The sequence below is a fragment of the Danio rerio genome, chromosome 12 (assembly GCF_049306965.1).
Source record: "Danio rerio strain Tuebingen ecotype United States chromosome 12, GRCz12tu, whole genome shotgun sequence".
NCBI classification, from domain to species: domain Eukaryota; kingdom Metazoa; phylum Chordata; class Actinopteri; order Cypriniformes; family Danionidae; genus Danio; species Danio rerio.
This window is the reverse complement of record NC_133187.1, coordinates 19,253,076-19,267,500: the sequence shown is the minus strand read 5'-3', so window position 1 is coordinate 19,267,500 and position 14,425 is coordinate 19,253,076. Positions and strand designations below refer to the sequence as shown.

General features: G+C 34.7%; 1 protein-coding gene across 2 annotated transcripts in view; it reads left to right on the top strand.

Moving 5' to 3' along the window:
* The window catches only part of ccz1 (CCZ1 homolog, vacuolar protein trafficking and biogenesis associated), a 56,671-nt gene that overhangs the window by 40,256 nt on the left and 1,990 nt on the right, over window positions 1-14,425 (top strand). For both annotated transcript variants that reach the window (XM_017358438.4, NM_200134.1), the window contains 2 exon segments: window positions 9,889-10,047; window positions 14,257-14,384. In XM_017358438.4, the coding sequence (XP_017213927.1) occupies window positions 9,889-10,047; window positions 14,257-14,384 (287 nt within the window).

Genomic DNA, 14,425 nt, shown 5'->3' with positions numbered 1-14,425 from the left:
ATCTATCTATCTATCTATCTACCTATATCTATCTATCTATCTATCTATCTATCTATCTATCTATCTATCTATCTATCTATCTATCTATCTATCTATCTATCATGCTAATTCATGCTAGAATCATGCTAGTTACATGCTAATTCATGGTAGAATCATGCTAGTAACATGCTAATTCATGCTAGAATCATGCTAACAACATGCTAATTCATGCTAGAATCATGCTAACAACATGCTAATTCATGCTAGAATCATGCTAGTAACATGTTAATTCATGCTAGAATCATGCTAACAACATGCTAATTCATGCTAAAATCATGCTAGTAACATGCTAATTCATGCTAGAATCATGCTAACAACATGCTAATTCATGATAGAATCGTGCTAGTAACATGCTAATTCATGCTAGAATCATGCTAGTAACATGCTAATTCATGCTAGAATCGTGCTAACAACATGCTAATTTATGCTAGAATCATGCTAGTTACATGCTAATTCATGCTAGAATCATGCTAGTAACATGCTAATTCATGCTAGAATCATGCTAGTAACATGCTAAATCATGCTAGAATCATGCTAACAACATGCTAATTCATGCTAGAATCATGCTAATTAATGCTAAAATTATGCTAGTAACATGCTAATTCATGCTAGAATCATGCTAGTAACATGCTAATTCATGCTAGAATTGTGCTAACAACATGCTAATTCATGCTAGAATCGTGCTAGTAACATGCTAATTCATGCTAGAATCATGCTAGTAACATACTAATTCATGCTATAATCGTGCTAACAACATGCTAATTCATGCTAGAATCATGCTAGTAACATGCTAATTCATGCTAGAATCGTGCTAGTAACATGGTAATTCATGCTAGAATCGTGCTAACAACATGCTAATTCATGCTAGAATCGTGCTAACAACATGCTAATTCATGCTAGAAACGTGCTAGTAACATGCTAATTCATGCTAGAATCATGCTAGTAACATGCCAATTCATGCTAGAATCATGCTAACAACATGCTAATTCATGCTATAATTGTGCTAGCAACATGCTAATTTATGCTAGAATCATGCTAACAACATGCTAATTCATGCTAAAATCATGCTAACAACTTGGTAATTCACGCTAGAATCATGCTAACAACATGCTAATTCACGTTAGAATCATGCTAATACCATGCTAATCTATCTATCTATCTATCTATCTATCTATCTATCTATCTATCTATCTATCTATCTATCTATCTATCTATCTATCTATCTATCTATCTTTTCATACTTTTAAAAACTGTTTAAACTAAATTAACTATTACCGTCAGGCTTTCACAAGCCAGCCTCAAAGTTTGTTCTCAAACTTTAAGAATCTAGTTATATTTATTATTCTTCTTCTGAGACTAAAAATTAAACTCTATCTCGTCCTAGGCCTTTCAAGCTATGACCATCAAACTCGGGTCAGACCTCCGAACTATTCTGACTCGAGTTGCTATATCCTTTCCGACTGATCCGACTTTCGGTTTCCCGAAAAACGTCCCGGGACCGTCGGAAAAATCCCATAGACGTAACATTGGATCAAACTTTGTGACCTAATAACTCCGCATCAGAATGTCACACAGACTTCTAACTGGGCTCATTTAACTCAGACTATCAAACTGCCAATGACTGATCACCTTTAAACTTTCTGGCCACGCCCTAGCAACCACTTTTGGACCCTAGAAACCGTCCCATAGACTTCCATTGCAAAAGACTCTCATTGACTTTACATGGGATCAAACTTTGTGAGCTCATAACTCTGCATCAGACTGTCCTACAGACTAATGATTGAGCTCATTTAACTCAGTCTAGCCAGCAGCCAATCACCGATGGCCTTTTAACTTTTTAGCCACACCCTAACAACCAGATACTGCACCCTAGCAACTGTCCCATAGACTGCCATTAAAGAGGTTCAGACTGATATTGTCATGCTGCAGTGTGATAGAGACATGGGGGTTGTTTTTAACTGTTCATACGGGCAAGAAGCTTTGATACATCATCAGTCTAAGCTGTCAATCAACTCCATAGCAACAAAACAGACTAACCTAGCAACGATATAACAGCAGCTATATCTCAGCATCAGAACATCGTAGAGAGGCGGGGGTTGGCTTGTTTGACTCATGCTCGCACTCTATCTATCTATCTATCTATCTATCTATCTATCTATCTATCTATCTATCTATCTATCTATCTATCTACCTTTATCTATCTACCTCTACCTATCTATCTATCTATCTATCTGTCTGTCTGTCTGTCTGTCTGTCTCTATCTATCTATCTATCTATCTATCTATCTATCTATCTATCTATCTATCTATCTATCTATCTATCTATCTATCTATCTATCTATCTACCCTATCTATCTACCTCTATCTATCTATCTATCTATCTATCTATCTATCTATCTATCTATCTATCTATCTATCTATCTATCTATCTATCCATCATGCTAACAACATGCTAATTCATGCTAGAATCATGCTAGTCACATGCTAATTCATGCTAGAATCATGCTAGTCACATGCTAATTCATGCTAGAATCATGCTAACAACATGCTAATTCATGCTAGAATCATGCTAATTTATGCTAAAATCATGCTAGTAACATGCTAATCCATGCTAGAATCATGCTAACAACATGCTAATTCATGCTAGATTCATGCTAGTAACATGCTAATTCATGCTAGAATCATGCTAGTATCATGCTAATTCATGCTAGCATCGTGCTAACAACATGCTAATTCATGCTAGAATCATGCTAGTAACATGCTAATTCATGCTAGAATCATGCTAACAACATGCTAATTCATGCTACAATCATGCTAGTAACATGCTAATTCATGCTAGAATCATGCTAGTAACATGCTAATTCATGCTAGAATCATGCTAACAACATGCTAATTCATGCTAGAATCATGCTAACAACATGCTAATTCATGCTAGAATCATGCTAACAACATGCTAATTCATGCTAGAATCATGCTAGTGAAATGCTAATTCATGCTAGAATCATGCTAACAACATGCTAATTCATGCTAGAATCATGCTAGTAACATGCTAATTCATGTTAGAATCATGCTAACAACATGCTAATTCATGCTAGAATCATGCTAGTAACATGCTAATTCATGCTAGAATCATGCTAGTAACATGCTAATTCATGTTAGAATCATGCTAACAACATGCTAATTCATGCTAGAATCATGCTAGTAACATGCTAATTCATGCTAGAAGCATGCTAACAACATGCTAATTTATGCTAGAATCATGCTAGTAGCATGCTAATTCATGCTAGAATCTTGCTAGTAACATGCTAAATCATGCTAGAATCATGCTAACAACATGCTAATTCATGCTAGAATTGTGCTAATTCATGCTAAAATCATGCTAGTAACATGCTAATTCATGCTAGAATCGTGCTAACAACATGCTAATTCATGTTAAAATCATGCTAACAACATGCTAATTAATGCTAAAATCATGCTAGTAACATGCTAATTCATGCTAAAATCATGCTAACAACATGCTAATTCATGCTAAAATCATGCTAGTAACATGCTAATTCATGCTAGAATCATGCTAACAACATGCTATTTCACGTTAAAATCATGGTAATAACATGCTAATCTATCTATCTATCTATCTATCTATCTATCTATCTATCTATCTATCTATCTATCTATCTATCTATCTATCTATCTTTTCATACTTTTTAAAACTGTTTAAACTAAATAAACTATTCCCGTCAGGCTTTCACAAGCCAGCCTCAAAGTTTGTTCTCAAACTTTAAGAATCTAGTTATATTTATTATTCTTCTTCTGAGACTAAAAATTAAACTCTATCTCGTCCTAGGCCTTTCAAGCTATGACCATCAAACTCGGGTCAGACCTCCGAACTATTCTGACTCGAGTTGCTATATCCTTTCCGACTGATCCGACTTTCGGTTTCCCGAAAAACGTCCCGGGACCGTCGGAAAAATCCCATAGACGTAACATTGGATCAAACTTTGTGACCTAATAACTCCGCATCAGAATGTCACACAGACTTCTAACTGGGCTCATTTAACTCAGACTATCAAACTGCCAATGACTGATCACCTTTAAACTTTCTGGCCACGCCCTAGCAACCACTTTTGGACCCTAGAAACCGTCCCATAGACTTGCATTGCAAAAGACTCTCATTGACTTTACATTGGATCAAACTTTGTGAGCTCATAACTCTGCATCAGACTGTCCTACAGACTAATGATTGAGCTCATTTAACTCAGTCTAGCCAGCAGCCAATCACTGATGGCCTTTTAACTTTTTAGCCACACCCTAACAACCAGATACTGCACCCTAGCAACTGTCCCATAGACTGCCATTAAAGAGGTTCAGACTGATATTGTCATGCTGCAGTGTGATAGAGACATGGGGGTTGTTTTTAACTGTTCATACTGGCAAGAAGCTTTGATACATCATCAGTCTAAGCTGTCAATCAACTCCATAGCAACAAAACAGACTAACCTAGCAACGATATAATAGCAGCTATATCTCAGCATCAGAACATCGTAGAGAGGCGGGGGTTGGCTTGTTTGAATCAGGCTCGCACACCATCTATCTATCTATCTATCTATCTATCTATCTATCTATCTATCTATCTATCTATCTATCTATCTATCTATCTATATATATATCTATCTATCTATCTATCTATCTATCTACCTCTACCTATCTATCTATCTATCTATCTATCTATTTATCTATTTATCTATCTCTAACTATCTATCTATCTATCTATCTATCTATCTATCTATCTATCTATCTATTTATCTATTTATCTATCTATCTATCTATCTATCTATCTATCTATCTATCTATCTATCTATCTATCTATCTATCTATCTATCTACCTCTATCTATCTATCCATCATGCTAACAACATGCTAATTCATGCTAGAATCATGTTAGTTACATGCTAATTCATGCTAGAATCATGCTAGTCACATGCTAATTCATGCTAGAATCATGCTAGTTACATGCTAATTTATGCTAGAATCATGCTAGTCACATGCTAATTCATGCTAGAATCATGCCAGTCACATGCTAATTCATACTAGAATCATGCTAACAACATGCTAATTCATGCTAGAATCATGCTAGTCACATGCTAATTCATGCTAGAATCATGCTAACAACATGCTAATTCATGTTAGAATCATGCTAGTAGCATGCTAATTCATGTTAGAATCATGCTAACAACATGCTAATTCATGCTAGAATCATGCTAGTAACATGCTAATTCATGCTAGAATCATGCTAACAACATGCTAATTCATGCTAGAATCATGCTAGTCACACGCTAATTCATGCTAGAATCATGCTAGTCAAATGCTAATTCATGCTAGAATCGTGCTAACAACATGCTAATTTATGCTAGAATCATGTCAGTAACATGCTAATTCATGCTAGAATCATGCTAGTAACATACTAATTCATGCTAGAATCATGCTAACAACATGATAATTCATGCTAGAATCATGCTAGTAACATGCTAATTCATTCTAGAATCATGCTAACAACCTGCTAATTCATGCTAGAATCGTGCTAATTTATGCTAAAATCATGCTAGTAACATGCTAATTCATGTTAAAATCATGCTAGGTACATGCTAATTCATGCTAGAATCATGCTAGTAACATGCTATATCATGCTAGAATCATGCTAGTAACATGCTAATTCATACTAGAATCATGCTAGTAACATGCTAATTCATGCTAGAATTATGCTAACAACATGCTAAATCATGCTAGAATCATGCTAACAACATGCTAAATCATGCTAGAATCATGCTAACAACATGCTAATTCATGCTAGAATCATGCTAACAACATGCTAATTCATGCTAGAATCATGCTAACATTATGCTAATTCATGCTAGAATCATGCTAACAACATGCTAATTCATGCTAGAATCATGCTAACAACATGCTAATTCATGCTAGAATCATGCTAACAACATGCTAATTCATGCTAGAATCATGCTAACAACATCTATCTATCTATCTATCTATCTATCTATCTATCTATCTATCTATCTATCTATCTATCTATCTATCTATCTATCTATCTATCTTTTCATACTTTTTAAAACTGTTTAAATAAACTATTACCGTCAGGCTTTCACAAGCCAGCCTCAAAGTTTGTTCTCAAACTTTAAGAATCTAGTTCATTTTAAAACACTACTAGTTTAGAAAAATCACATGAAAACTCCTTATATTTTAAAGTGTAATTTATAGCTGCTCAGTAACCAAACAATATAGCACAAAATAATATTACAAACAAACAATAGTTAATTTAGCTTTGGACTTAACAAGAAGTGAAAAAAGATTTTGGCAATAAATTAACACTAAACAAAAATAAGACAACAATGAATAAATAAGAATAAATAAAAAATAGTATTTGCCCAATGTAAATCTACGCTACATAATACATATAACATACTGCTTTTAAATAGAACAAATGTAGTCAAAGGCTGCTGAACCTCTCTCTGAAAGGCATTTTTGATCTGAACTCTTTTACAAAATTGTTTGGTATTTTTATTTTGTATTTTTTTTTCTCTTTGGAGTAGAAATGTGTATATTCCATACAAAGTATGAAGCTGATTGGTAAGTTCTTGTCACGAACTCTTGGTGCACTCGAGCATTTCTTTCACCTAGGTGAGCCTGGAAAGCATGCGTGCATAGCCTCGCTGCCAATATGCACACAAGCTGCTCACCTCCATTGGAAATAATGAAGTTGTGCTTGCAAAAGACGGGATATGTGAACAACCCTTAGTTCATAATCTAAGCCATAGTTAAAATCAGCTTTTAATCCAGTGCGTGCACATAGTGTACCATCTTGGAACATTAAACTAACGCACTTAGTTGCAGCAGTTTTGTTTCGCGCTGAAATGCGGTGTTGAGAAGGCTGCTTTACGGTTAATAAACTGTGACAAATTAAATTGCAGTTAATAGTAAAATTGGTTAATCATTGTACCCCTATTCAAGAACCTTCCAAATATGGTCAAAACCAACCATATAATATAATATACTGTAGGTTTTCACATGACGTCAGTGATGATGCGCGAAATTCAGATGGAGGGCAGGAAGTGGTTCTTCTAAATGTTTTTGTTTTATGTTGTTTATAATTGTTTAAATCGGCTCGAATGAGAAATGCTTTTATAGGGTTCCAAAAGTTTTTGCTAAAAAAGGTTGTAAAGTTAAAGGAACTGGCAGAAAAATGGAAACAGCATGTTATAAAGATTTTTTTAACGCGATAGTTTGTTTGACAGCACCAACAAATATTATATACATGTCTAGCCAAGTGTATTATATGTTAAAGTGTTAAATAAAAGTCAGACACCGATCAGATAATGTACCCTGCCATGTAATTGCTGTAATGAAATATCGTCTTGTTTTGCAGTAGTCCAATACTTTACTGGCGTTTCGATAGAATGAACAACCTAACATTAACCTTGAGATGCACTGCAGCGGTGAATGTTTGTTGATGGTGGGTGCATCCACAGATCAAAAAAGAATTGCAACCCTTGAGACAAAACTAGCTGGCTATTATTGTGAAGCACTTTTCACCCCTTCCGAAAATATGTAAATAATAATGTAGACTATGCGTCCACGCTTTTGTATGCTTTCATAGATTATTTCCTGAAACCTGAAAGATATAACGTTATGCGGATGGGGGAAAACTATAGTAATTTTCTAATGAGCATGTTTTGAAGCACGTAGTAAAGTGTATAATGTGTACAACTTTTTGTTAATGAATACAACAGAATACTGTAGTTAGTAAACTGATAAACTATAGTAAATACTTTAACGTTAATGTAAACTGTGATGCATTGTGATGATTATAGCATAGAAGATTGAAGCGTGCATCTTGACTGCAGCCTCGCTGACAGATTTTATTGCATAGCCAATCTTCAAATCCACCTAAAGCACCACACTGGCTTCAAGATCTGATGTTAAATTTATATTAAGTCAGAGGTTCTAGCAAATTCTCACATGTTAGGTAACCATTATTATCATATTTCTCTGATATAAATGTTCTTCCTGGGAAATAATGTGACTTCTCTTGTAAGCAATTGTAATTTCCTTTTTTTCTTTTTTTTTTTTCTCTGTCCAGACCCTTATACTTAGTCTATGCTAGCCTGTTATCATAAAATAACACAGCACTATCCCTGATTTTTACACCCATTGTTGTCTATTTATTTATTTAATATCATCTTAATTTGTGTAATTTTTCTTTTTTTTTCAAATTTTTTGTGTCTTTACTATTTTATTGTCATTACTTTCAATATATTAGGCAGTGTAATTAGGGTTTGTTGAAGTTGGTTTATATATATATAAATTTTATTTATTAGCCCCCGTTTATATTTTTCCCCACTTTCTCTTTTCTCATTTCTAAACATAATAGTTTTAAAAACTCATTTCTAATAACTGATTTATTTTATCTTTGCCAAAATGACATTAAATAATATTTTACTTGATATTTTTCAAAATACTTCTATACAGCTTAAAGTGACATTTAAAGGCTTAACTAGGTTAATTAGGTTAACTAGGCAGGTTAGGCTAATTAGGCAAGTCATTGCATAAGGATGATTTGTTCTGTAGACTATCGGGAAAAAAATGGGGGCTAATATCTTTTACCTTAAAATGGTAAACATAATTTGGGAAATATTTAAAAAAGAAAAAAAAATCATTAGGGGGCTATTAATTCTGACTTCAACTGTATATATAAGTCTGTACTTAAAAATAAAAGGGAAAAAGAGAGAAAAAAACAGAAGCCTGTTTGGATAATTTATTATTTAATTTATTCAAGTTAATTATCTATAGTATGCTTCAAAACAGTAGTATTTACTAAGAATTTTTTCATGTCATAACTTACAGTATCTACCGCCTCGATGACAGGCAAATATATTGTAGTAGAAAACTCTGCCCTCTACATAATATAAGGATCATGTACAACATATGTGGCTATTTTCTATTTATATCTCATTTGAAATATGGTATTAAATACAAAAATATGAACTTTCCTCGATGTTTCCCAATCAGTTTTTTATTTCCTGCCCTTTATCTGAATTTTGCGCATCATCAGAACCATGTTATTGCAAACAACCAATAAGGCCAACGCCTAGGGCTGGAAATGGACCTGTAAAACAATGCACTTGCCTATTTACTTGTCATATTAGAGAACATATTAACATATCGTTTCAATGCTTTCTAAGACAAATTTTAAGATTTCCATAAATACAATCTCAGTGTCAGGTCATTAAATGATATCATAAGTGATTTATTTGAAATGAATCAGCACCTAAACTGCACACCCTCACCTAATTTATTGATATTTGTCAGGAATTGCAGTAATAAAGTAAAAGAAAATTAAAATCATTTGCAGCGCTTTTAAGCTATCAATATGTATGTTGAGCTGTCACTGTCTGTCTGCAGCTCCCTTTCAAATGAATCCTGTTTCACTGCTCGCTCATGCATCAATCTTAAATGACTGGGTCATCCTGTGACCCAGGTAACCGTTCAGAAATATGGACAAGGCTTTCACGTACCTGCATGCTGAATACAAGGGTCCACTGTATCATCTCTCTTCCAGTAGCAGTCACCGGAGCTTATCCATTAATCATATCTAACGGTGTGTCCTTAGCTTACCTGAGCCCTGCGTGCTGTGCGGTATTGTTTTGTGTGGTACAATCCCTCGTATCACCTTACATGACACTTATCACACATATTTTCACTTTTATTTTTCAATAGATGTTGCGCTGGGGTAGAATATAATCCACCTCAGCCTCAATATTCACTCCAAATTCTTATTGCAGGCCAGAGAAGGAGCCTCAGTTTAAATTCATCTACTTCAACCACATGAACTTGGCTGAGAAAAGCACCATCCACATGCGCAAGACGGCCAGTGTTTCCCTCACCTCTGTCCATCCGGACCTCATGAAAATTCTCGGAGACATCAACTGCGATTTTGCACGGTAAGCAGTGCTGTTAAATAATTCAGGAGGTGCATTCAAATCATTGTATGTTTGATAGGGCTGGGTGATTAATCAAAGGAGATTTTCATGCACATTTTGCCAGTAAAGCTGGTTCTAGTAAACTAAATTTAGTACACAGAGTCGTAGGACACTAGCTATGTTTACATCCAAAAATGTGAATTAATTTCATGCGCAAAACTGGATTATCGTATAAAAGATGAATAAAGCAGCTTTTCCATCCATTAAGTCAAAGCGAACAAAATCGTCACTTTCTGGTTAACTGACACCACATATCAAAAGTAAAAACTGAATTTGCTGCAGTTGGAGAAGCTGCGTGAATCTTTTCTTCATTTAATCAATGACTTGAGCCTCAGAAGGCAATCCTGTGAACGTCCCGCGAACACGCAGTGACGTTTAAAGACATGAGACGCAGGGCACAGACTCTCTTGATTCTTGAGGTAATGAATAAAATAATAACGCTAATACTGAAATGGTTTAGGAGTTTTAGAATGAGTTTTAGGAGTTTTTAGAATGACATACAAGACATGGGCCTCATGTATGAAGACTTGGGTTGAACTCATACTAAAACATTGCTAACGCACAAAGCTGTAAATGTATGCGAGTACGCAGTAACAATTTCAGATGTACTGAACACTGCGTACGCAGAATCCCACACACATTCTCTTTATACATCCAAATTAACGTGAAGCTGAGCGCACGTACACGAGCGCAAAACCCCTCCCTGCCTCCTATGAATATGCTTATGACTCTACTTTGGCAAAAGCAAATGAAAAAGCAATGGCAAAAGCAAGCAAAAAGAGAAACTTTGAACAGAATGACCAACGAAAAACGGTGTTATTTGCAAGTTTGTCCTCCTGAATTAATAACAAAAGAAAAAAATAGAGTGGGAGAGTTAAGCTGATGCGGTTAACGCAGTTGGGTCTGAACATCGCACTGTGAGGGAATCAAAAAAGAAATGGTCCGATCTACAGGTGTAAAATTTTGTAGTGTGTATAGCAGCGTCAGTGGCGTGGCTCGTAAAGCACATGGAAACATGTTTTGACACGTTCGAGCATGAACTCGGTTCGAATCCAGCCTCTGATGAATTCATTCTTCTTTTTTTCCCCCACTACATATTAGATTTTGCATACTCTTCATCGCAAGGAAGACAAGTAGGAATCATTAATAAGTTTGTGTATTATGTTAAGTGCATTTGAGCATCATTTTTCATTTGCACATTTATTGAATGAAAATGTTTCTGATTCACTTATGCAAATTTGTCTTCAGATGGTGCCTTTATAGCAATGTGTGTGCAGTAGATCACACTGGTTACATTGGGAAAACCGGTGATCGCTGCAAATTGCGCTTTAATGTTTGGCTGGTCAACTGCATGATATGGAAACCATACCTGCTAGACATGCGGATGATCCGTCCCATACAGCTGCCATTGCACGGCTCAAAGATACTTTGTAGTGTACAATTTAACATAATTGCCTATAGGATTCGCCAATGGATATAAAACAAACACACGCAAGAAATCCACGTACGCCAAACATGAAGTTGGCATGGACCAACACATTCTTACGTTCATTTCATTGTTAGTAAATCCAAACGTGAGCGTGAAATCTGGCGTACACAAAGTTTTTGTGCAAACGCAGCGTTGCTACATGAGGCTCCAGATGTTTTACAATGTAATCAGCCTGCTGGTTTATCTAATTACACACATTTTTATCATCACATGATCTCTTATACCAAAATCACATGACCTTTTTTATTGCACATACTGGAATTTGTTCGGTAAAAGTGTTTCCATCGTAGTTTATGTGCATCTTTTATTGAATAAAAAGTAATCCTACTCGGTTATGGTTTTTATGCACATTTTCAAAATTTATGCGCATCATGGCGTTTCCATCAACCCATTTTTTTATGTGCATATCCAAAATGTTCATGAAAACAGATGGATGGAAACGTAGCTCCTGATAAATGCACAATGGCGTTTAAAATCCAATTTGATTTAAAGAGTCCCTACTATGGGTTTTTGAAAATTACCCTCCATGCAGTGTGTAACAGCTCTAAGTGAATGAAAACATCCAGCTGATGGTAAAATCTGAAAGTGCACCTTGTTTAAAAATATCGATTGTTTGTTTTTTTAAATAAAAGATTCGACTCAGATGATTTGAATTATGATTTGTCATTATTTTGCCTGTTTGTGTCGACGTCGACACGAAACAATACCAAAAATGAAGTGCCGGATCTGATAAAAACGTGAACGCGCTTTTCCCTTCAAACAAGAGTGGAGTGCGATTGATCATGACTGAAGATGAGTGAACATTAATGAGGTAACGGTATGGTGATCAATGCAATAATCTGCCCTGCAACGGGGGATTCGTGGCCTATTTGTTAAATAAACGATCAAAAAAGACCATTGATGTATGGGACTTTGTCAGAGCTTGACAGAAACTTTATCAGTACACAGTTCATATGGTCCAGTTTTTCCCTCCATTTCTCAAGTGTAAGTCTGATTAAAATGGTTGTCGCCTGCTATTCTGAAAGCTATTCTGTGGCTTTCAAGTTATGTATTTAATTTTGTTTTGTTACTTGTACTGTATCTGTAGTTGAAAACGTGATGTGTAATGCTTTTTTATGGATTTAAATGCGTTTGTGAGCTCGCGATCCTGTGCCTTTGTCATTGCTATGGCCACTGTCAGCTGTTCCTACACACGTGCTGCGGTCAATTTTGAAAATAGTTCAGCTTTTCCTGTGTGGATTAATCTTGAATTTGTGTTGTTTTTTTACTCGTGGTTAGGGCCAGACAGAATCTGCGGACATTTTTGCTATTTCTGCAGAAAATTTTGTAAAAATAAATAAAATAAAAAAAATAAAGGCTGAATTATTTTGGGAGTATCGTAACTAAAAACTGAATATTTGAAATAAAAAATAATAGCTTTTTAACTTATTTAATTTCAACAATGCAAATCCATTTACATCCACTCTTCTGGTTAACAAAGCAAGCCTATCATATAATATATAATATATAATATATATATATATATATATATATATATATATATATATATATATATATATATATATATATATATATATATATATATATATATATATATAATTATATAATATATAATATATATATATATATATATATATATATATATATATATATATATATATGCATACTAAAAGTATAGTAAAAATAACTAAAAGAAAATACTACTTTACAAACTGTATTGTAAATAAATCAAATTAACACTTTTATATTAGTAAATATTACTACTGAAATTAATTTAAGAACTGAAAAAAAAAATTAATTTACACACATTTACACAAGTAAATACATAGACTCGATGTGCTAAAAATAGGTAGAAATCTGTGGATATCTCTGTGCACAATTTCGTGTGGAGCTACTAATGGTTAAGAAAAAAGCAATATGCTGGTGTTTGCCAGCCTGTTAACAATATGCTTATCAGCCTGATGTTGGAGACCCCCAAAACCAAAATATGACCTTTTTAATGAATAATAGGGACTCTTTAATCTAACAATGATGAAATAGAGTCGTAGTTCACAGAGCGACTATTTCTGTGTAGTAAATGCTGCTCCCTCTGAAACCACATGAAAATGTGAAACAAAGTTTTTACTCCAAAACTCACTTCATACATTCAGTTGAAAGAAAGTTCTTCTGTGGGAAATGAACATTTGAAATTTGACTAATGAACCTGAGTTCACAAAAGACATGATATGTGAACAATTGGGTACAGCTTTATTCTTTGAGCAAGAATGACGTGGATCTCAACTTTCTGTCCTATATCACGTCTACCAAAAGGCTTCTGTTGCCAATGAAAATCCAAGCCTCATAAGGGTGACCCGTACCGAACTGCACTGCACTGTACTGTACTGAACTATACTGTATCTCTCGGTAGACATTTTTTTTTGGTTCTTAAGCAACACACACACATTTGACCTCTCATCTTTACTGTTTACGGTGCTTTATATGTCAGTCATTAAATAAACTCAAACAAAGTCAAAAACTTTTGTCTGAACAATTTGGATTGACTTAGGTTGAGAATAATTATGGCAAATTTAAGTTTAAAAGTCTGTTTGAAATTTCATCATAAGGCCACCAAAAGGATGTGACAACTTTAGATAGTGATGAAGCATGATTTGGTTTTGATTGTGTCTGTGCATGTTTTGTAGGGTTGATGAGGATGAGGAAATCATTGTCAAAGCGATGACCGATTACTGGGTTGTTGGAAAGAAGTCTGATCAGAGGGAGCTCTACGTCATTTTGAACCAGAAGAATGCCAACCTCATCGAAGTGAATGGTAGAGTCTTTTGCTTAATTTATTTTCCCACATTGAAGTTA